Source organism: Phaseolus vulgaris, chromosome 1, assembly GCF_000499845.2.
Source record: "Phaseolus vulgaris cultivar G19833 chromosome 1, P. vulgaris v2.0, whole genome shotgun sequence".
NCBI lineage: Eukaryota > Viridiplantae > Streptophyta > Magnoliopsida > Fabales > Fabaceae > Phaseolus > Phaseolus vulgaris.
Genome location: NC_023759.2, coordinates 5,226,020 through 5,234,510, shown reverse-complemented (window position 1 = coordinate 5,234,510; position 8,491 = coordinate 5,226,020). Strand labels below are relative to the sequence as shown.

The 8,491-nt window shown below is 33.4% G+C and overlaps 1 protein-coding gene across 1 annotated transcript; it reads left to right on the top strand.

Moving 5' to 3' along the window:
* The first annotated feature begins 4,881 nt into the window (after positions 1-4,881).
* LOC137815364 (uncharacterized mitochondrial protein AtMg00810-like) lies at positions 4,882-8,236 on the top strand. Its single transcript, XM_068618508.1, has 3 exons — positions 4,882-5,133; positions 7,448-7,523; positions 7,599-8,236. The coding sequence occupies exons 1-3, from the start codon at positions 4,882-4,884 to the stop codon at positions 8,234-8,236; spliced, it is 966 nt and encodes a 321-aa protein (XP_068474609.1).
* The last annotated feature ends 255 nt before the right edge of the window (positions 8,237-8,491 follow it).

The following is an 8,491-nucleotide window of genomic DNA, read 5'->3' as shown; positions in this document are numbered from 1 at the left end:
TCTTTAACTGTTGGATTTTGTGTCTGTTTTGAGAGTGTGTTTCAATGTTGGGTTGAGGGTTGTGGGGTCTCAGTATCTTGTATTTTATACGTGTTTTTTAGTATTGTCATGTAAGGTCTGGTGGATCCTTGCTGGTGCAAGGAAACTTGTTTTTGGTTTTTGTATAAGGGATGGGGTTTTTGGTTTTTCAAATCATGCATAGATACAAGAGTCTTAACATTTGAAGACTAGCCTTGTGGTACCTTAACACCTTTAAGAAATTCACAAAAACTTATTTTCTCATTCTTCGACAAAGTGTAACACGCTGCAGGCAAATATGTATGTTTACCAACTTCTCACGGTGCCAATTCCTCTCGTATATTCATCTCAATCAAATCCAGACATGCATTCACATCATCCTTCAATTTACCTTTAATGTTCAGAAGTATTCTGATTAAGCTGTTACACACATTCTTTTATATACATGCATTACATCTATATAATGTTTACATCTAACTAATAAGTGCCAATGTGTAGTTTTTATGATTGAGAAAATTGAACACTTTGGAACTTAATTGTTGCTTAATGTAAGAAAATTACCCTAATCTGAGAATTATTGAATCTGATTATATATTTTGAACCAAGAAACAAATGAAGAAATTTAATCTCAATTTTTGTGTAAATTGCAGATGAATATGAAGCATTGAAAGAATTATTCAAGATGCCATTGACCGAAAGAAAGTAAAAACTTAATTGGATCACAAGAAGATTTAGCTCAAGCTAGAGGATTTAGCTCAAACTAAAACTGTCCAGAGTTGATTAAAGGTGCAGTACTAATCTAGCCCAGGCTAGAATTGCTAGCTCAAGCTAAAACTGTCCAGAGTTGATTAAAGGTGCAGTACTGATCTAGCTTAGGCTAGAATCGCTAGCTCAAGCTAAAACTGTCCAGAGTTGATTAAAGGTGCAGTACTGATTTAGCTCAGGCTAGAATCGCTAGCTCAAGCTAAAAATGCACCGAAAGATCTAGCTTAAGCTAAATTGGCTAGCTTGAGCTAAAGTTGATTATATAAATTTTGAAACACAACTCAAAAGGAGCAGTGGAGAAAGATTCAATTTTTATAGAGAGAGATTAGTGAGAGAAGGAGGAAAAACCTCTGTTCTTAGGAGAAGAACTTGCTCATATCAGCCCTTCTTATGCAATCCAGATCAAGAATGAAGATTGGAGGAGCTGTCATGAGTGGCTAAATTCTTTCTAACTTGGGATTGAATGTAATTTACCTTGATCAAATGCATTCTTGGTGATATATATATATATATATATATATATATATAATATTATCTTTTCTACTTGTTCTTGGTATTTTCGTTTTATGCTTATTGCTTGATTCTGTCTGATCAATAGAGTCTTGATTTTGATCCTTAAATTCAACTGGAAAGTACCTTTAAGGATCTGAAATAGACGAAAATACATGATAACTTGTAATGCTAGGAATAGATTCCAGGTTATTAATTGCATCATAGATCTGTTCATAAAGCTGGATGATTTGTTAGATATTTGAGGAATCAGTATTTGATAAATTATCTTATGAATTTCATTTGTGAGGAATCAAAGTGAATGACTTTAAATTAAGCATAAAGAATAAGTAATTTTGAGTATTATATATTGTATTATTCAAAATACAGATGATTGAGATAGACGCAATTCAATCCCAAGTATCTTTCTCTATATTTGATAAGTTGGTTTTGTTACGTCCTGAATCAAACCCTAACTCTCCGAGTTATTCGTGAATTCTTTAATTTGGTTATGGACAAAGTCTCAAAATTATTTTCTATACTTAATGAGTTTTATAACAGAACATCTTAATTAGAATTGTTCCCTGTGGGTTCGACATGCGTACTTTAAAGAGTAATATATTACAGTTGATTCGGTACACTTGCCGAGAGAAATCAACACTAACTTACTCCAATACATAAGATAAAAAAAGATTGACCTCTTTTGATGTGAGTTGATTTTAGATTGTTCCATTTTAGAGGTGACATTTTACTTAGGATTGATATTTTTAACAATTAGATAGTAAGACCTAGGGAAGATTCTCATTGGACACGAACTTAACCAAGTGGTTAAGTAAATGTGAAGGTTCACTTCCAAAGGCAAAAGGAAAAACACATTATATAATGACGATGATGTATGGTGTGAAATTGAAAGAGCATGGAAGGAAACATAATAAGATGACAGAGACCGAATGAAAAATGGAGGAAAATAAAAACATAAACACAAAGAGAAAATGGTGGAATGGAAGATGAAAAGAAAAGATGAAGGAAAAGGAAGCTTATGAATGATGGGAGAGAGGTGGACACGCCACTTGGAGGGTGGTTTCCTCCAAGATAAGTGTAAAGGGTCGCCACTTGAGAGCTCTCAAATCACTCAAGATAAGACCTAATGCTAAGAGGACACAAGCCTCACAAACACCTCACACAAGTTGTGCAGAGTAACTTTACTATTCAAATTCAACATGAAAATACATGGAGTATGACACCCTATTTGTAGGAATGGGTGCCTTGGTGGGCAAGAAGGGCAGGGGTAGGGTGGTAAATGTTTGAGAGGCTGCCTTTAGGGTTTGACTAAGTCAAAAACGCACCCTATGTTTGTTCTTCTAGAAACTAGGTCAAATTTCCTTCTTAAAGGGCTAGAAACAAGACAAAATGATAACTACACCCGCTATTATGCTAAAGGCACCTTATTCTAGCCCATCTTGCTATTTGGATCTCCAATGTGAGCCCAAATTATTTACAACTTGTTTTATTCTTAAGAAGACTAGAAGGAAGAATAATTGATGTTCTAGTTTTTGCCCATTCTCCTTCTGGTAAGGTCTGCTAGATCCTTGGTGGGGTCTTTACTTGAAAGTTGAGATGACTTCTTATAGTGTGGATGGTAATGTGAGTCCTTGGTCATCTCTTTATGGGCTTGGATTGTATCATGCCCCCCAAGTTTGAGAGAATCCAACCTCGAATTTAGAACTCATGCAAACAACATAGTTAGTTTAAGCTTGAGGAGTTTAAAAGTGGAAGCTCTATATACAAGCCATGTTGGGAAATAATATTTGAGGATGAAAGTACTTGGTGAAAAAAATCCTCTTAAAAGGTGAGAATCCATAGAAGGTGTTTGATTTTCATCCCAAAACTTCTTTGTCCAAGATGTTAAGTATTTAGATGTATTTGCTAATGAAAAAGATAAGGAAGAGGACACCTTGGAGGTGCAGTTTGTAGCATGGCACGAGTCAACATGATTGATTTAGTTGTGTAAGATGATAGTTTATGACCCGATTATCTTTTCTTTCTCTCTCTTTTTCATTTTCTCTTTTGTTTTTTATTTTTAGTTGGTACCCATGAACTTCTTTGGGAGATAGGGGTTTTAATATAACCTTATGCACTTGGAAGTTGAAAGACATTTTGTTTGTTTGGTCATCATGTAGAACTTGTCTATCATATTGCCAAGGCCTCCCCAAAAGAACATGTGTTGCTTCCATAGACACAACATTACATAAAACCTCATCTTTATACTTTCCTATAACAAAAGTTATGAGGACTTGTTTAGTAACCATGATTTCACCCTCTTTATTAAGTCATTCTTGTAGGGCTTTGTATGAGAGATAGTGGGTAGTCCAAGCTTTTCCACCACTCTTGTACTTGCCACATTAGTACAACCACACCCATCTATTATCATGGAACATAACTTGTTGTTGGTAAGGTCGCGTGTGAGGAAAATATTTTCTCTTTGGCTGTCATCCAAAGGTTTTGGAATTGTTCTCAACATGCGCCTTATCACCAATAAGTCACCTTCACACGGTACTACATTTTCGTAATTTTGAAGGCCACTTAATGGATTGGGACAAGTGTCATTTTCATAGTACCCGTTGAAAGCTTTTTTCAATCTACGATACGAGTAATATTTCGTTAGAAATCTACGACATCGAATAAGTAAACTTTAAGCCTAACTCAACCTTATATAACTGACTCATAGTAAGGTTTGCACCCACTTATATACTATAAAATATCCTTATATCTAGTCATCGATGTAGAATATCCAACATAACCCCTTACGTCGAGACTATCAACTCGTGCATGTGACTATATATTTATGAGTGGTCTGATAAGTCCAACAAACTCTTATTATGATACACTCTAATTGACTATGATACTATATTAAGAAGTAAACTTTAAGTCTAACTCAATCTTATAAAACAGTAAGATGATGTTTGCATTCACTTATATATTATAAAATATTTTTATCTATAGTTGACGTTGGATCTCAGACATACTTCCCATTTTTAAAATTAAATTTTAATTTATCAAAAAAAATTCTCATATTTTCTTCATCTAATTTAAAAAAAATCAAAATTTTAATCCTCAAAGTGAAATAAATAAAGGTTTTTAACCCATATTAAATGTTAATTACCTTAAAGATTAAAAGAATTGTGATTTTCAATAGGTTAAAAGAGGTTAGAGGAACACAAATTGAAGTTAAAAAATTTATAGAAACTATTTAAAAAAATACGTATGCATTTTTTACAACCATCACTCCATTAGGTCTTAGGACACATTACTGTTACATAAAAATATATTTATAGATAGCAACGTGAAAAAAAATTGTTAATATTTCTTTGTGCTAGACATTAAATTTACACTTTTTTTTTATGTTACTAAGTATGGATGTGCAAAGTTTGGATTTTATGAACGATAAATATTTTACAAAATACTTTAGTGCATTACATTACCAGCGTAATCACTCAAAGTAAAAAATTTATTGCAGGTATTCTGATAGGATGGGCTTACAAAGTTTTGATTGGATTGTCATTCATAATTGTTATTTTTATATATAAATGGAGAAAAAGACATATGTCAATGTATGAAAATATTGAAAATTACTTTAAACAAAATAGTTTGGCACCTATTAGATACTCGTACAAGGAAATCAAGAAGATGGTTGCAGGTTTCAAAGAGAAGTTAGGTGAAGGAGGATTTGGCTCTGTTTTTAAGGCAAAGTTGTGCAGTGGGCCTTCTGTGGCCATCAAAATGTTAGGCAAATCCAAAGCAAATGGACAAGATTTTATCAATGAAGTTGCGACCATTGGAAGAATACATCATCAAAATGTGGTATGATTAATTGGATTTTGTGTTAGTGGCTCAAAGCGTGCTCTTGTTTATAAATTTATGCCCAATGGATCTCTTGATAAATTTATTTTCTCAAAAGAGAGAAATATACATTTAAGTTATGAAAAGATATATAATATATCAATTGGAGTGGCTCGTGGGATTGCTTATCTGCATCATGGGTGTGAGATGCAGATTTTTCATTTTGACATCAAACCTCATAACATCTTACTAGATGAAAACTTCATCCCTAAGGTTTCAAACTTTGGATTGGAAAAGTTATATCCAATAGATAATAGTATCGTCACAATGACTACAGCAAGAGGAACCATTGGATATATGGCTCCATAGCTATTTTACAAAAATATTGGAGGAATATCCCATAAAGCTTATGTTTATAGCTTTGGAATGTTTTTTATGGAGATGGCGAGCAAGAGGAAGAATCTAAATCCCCATGTAGACCACTCAAGTCAACTTTACTTTCCACTCTGGATCTATGATCATATCGGAGAAGAGGAAGATATAGATATGGAAGATTTGACTGAAGAGGAAAAGATAATAGCAAAGAAAATGATTATAGTGTCTCTTTGGTGTATACAATTGAAACCAAGTGATTGACTGATAACTGTCGTTTTGCTGTCAAATTAATATGATTCTAGCGTAGACTTGTCTAACACTAGAGAGATGATAGTATAATTATGGACAAATGTCCCCAAGTCGTCTCCCAACGAATCCAATAGTAAAATTAGTTGATCAGGGTTTAAAATCTATCTGCAAGCAATAAAAGTTAGCAATAACAATAAAGATAAAAAGGGAGTTTGAGATAGTTGTGCAAAAAATATAAAAGAGATTAAAATAGAAAATAAAAAAGCGGTTGATCCTAAGTTCTTCCACCATTGAATTCTTCATAGGTTCTCTAAAGATTAATCTTTTCTCAATCCTCCAACAGAGCTAAACCAGATTGAACATGCATCAATCTAATTCAACTGAAACTCACCAGTAAAACATGCGTCTACTAGTTTAATCAATACCCACTTTTTTCCATGCGTATACTCCATGGGAATGCTTACCTCCTCTCTCTTGAATCATGCGCCCAAGAAATTAATTAGAACGATGCGAACTAACTAAGAAACCAAAGTTTAAGACAAGGAAGACTCTCAATCATGCGTTCAAGTACAACCTCTCACAAAAACTAGTTTTCCAGAAAACTAGTTTTCCAGAAGATTAGACAATAAAAACAACTGCTATAAAGAATTGAAAAATGAAACTTTTATTGAACAGAACCTCAGAACTCAATGGGAAATTACAAAAGAATCAACCAAAAAGTTTTAGCCTTCCATGCGGAGGCAAAACAAAAGAATTACTGAGAAGAAAATAAACTAAGAAAACCCTATGAAGCTCTCTCTCTTCTCCTTGATGCTTGTGTCCTTTTATAGGCTTTCCTGCTCCAAGGATCTTGGGAAAATATTGCAGTTTAGATTTTGTAAACAGTTTCCACTTTCCATAATTCTTTTTATTTAACAGAAGATTTGCTTCCAATTCTGTTTCTGAGATATTGTAGCTTTTATTTTCTCTTTCTTCTCCTCAGAATTTGTTTTCTGTTTTGGTTCAAGAAGCAACTTGGACTTTTGCATATTTGGCCCATTCACAAAGGTAGATGCTTCCTCTGGATAATTTACTCTAAAAACACAAAATTAACAATAATAATAGTTAAAGCCCAAATAAACCCAATTATAAGAATATTAATTAAAACAATGGATTTATTTATTATTATAGTCCAATAATCTATGAATAAGGCTAGTGAGTGTGAATAAATATATGTTCACCATCGACCCTCAATGAATAGAGTAGTGGAAATGCTTGAAGGAGACATTGAAGACTTGGAAATACCTCTAAAGCCTGCTTTATTTCCATATGAAATGAGTAGAGATGGTGAAATAATAAACTCGACATCGAATGAATTGAACTCGTTCTCCTAATTATTTAATATAAAGTATAAGTATATATGCAATTTGTTGATTATTAATTCTGATTTTATTATTAATTCTGATTTTATTACCCTTAAACTATTTTACCGTTATATTGCATTCTTGGTCAGTATACAGGTCTGTTAGTATTCCTTTTTTTATAGCTTCCAGTAATTGTAATTTTATTATATATATGATTGAGTAAATCAAAATGAAGAAGATGACTTTTGCAATTTTGTGCAATTACGTTCAATCAGTCTCTACAACCTTTTGCCTTCTCTTATTTCCTTCAATTAGTTCCTACAACTGTTGTGTACAGACTAACTAAGGCTTTATATGGTCTTAAACAGGCACCAAGAGCTTGGATCAAAAGGATTGATTCATTTCTTCATGCCACTGGATTCAAAAAATGTGCATCAGATCATGGTCTTTATGTAAAGACTAATGATCATGGAGATTTGCTAATTTTATGTCTTTATGTTGATCATGTGTTTTTTACAGGAAGTAATCTCAAAATGACTGGTGATTTCAAGCATATCATGATGAAGGAATTTGAGATGACTGATCTCAGTCTTATGTCCTACTTTTTGGACATTGAAGTCATCCAAGGAGATGATGGAATCTTCATTCATCAGAGGAAATATGCTGATGAGTTTTTAAAGAAGTTTAAGATGAAGGATTCAAACCCAGTTAAAACTCCAATTGAAACTGGAATTAAGCTCACGAAGAAAGGTGATGGGCAAACTGTAGATGCAACATACTTTAAGCAGATTGTTGGGAGCCTTAGATATCTCACGTGTACTAGACCCGACATATGTTATGTTGTGGGATTGGTCAGTCGATACATGGAGTTACCTCGACAAGTTCATTTACAAGCTGTAAAGAGAATTATGCGCTACATCAAAGGTACTACAACTTTTGGTCTATTTTACTCTTCATCTAAGAAGATTGAAATCGTCGGATACTCAGACAGTGATTGGGGTGGAGATTCAGACGAGAGGAAGAACACTAGTGGTAATTGTTTTTTGATCGGAAAGACTGTTTGCTTGTGGTCATCAAAGAAACAGTCAATTGTTGCATTATCTACTTGTGAAGCTGAGTATGTAGCAACAGCAGCAAGTGCTTGTCAATCAGTTTGACTTAGCAATATCATGACTCAAATTGGTTTTAATATAGATGTTCCAATTAAGATTTATGTTGATAATGTCTCTGCAATTAATCTTGCAAAACACATTGATATTCGATATCACTTCCTGCGAGACCAAGTTGGGAAAAACATGATCAAATTGGAATACTGCAGATCAGAATATCAGATTGCAGATATTTTCACTAATCCATTCAAGATTGATGCTTTCATCAAGTTAAGAGATATGTTGGGCATGAAGGTTGTTCCA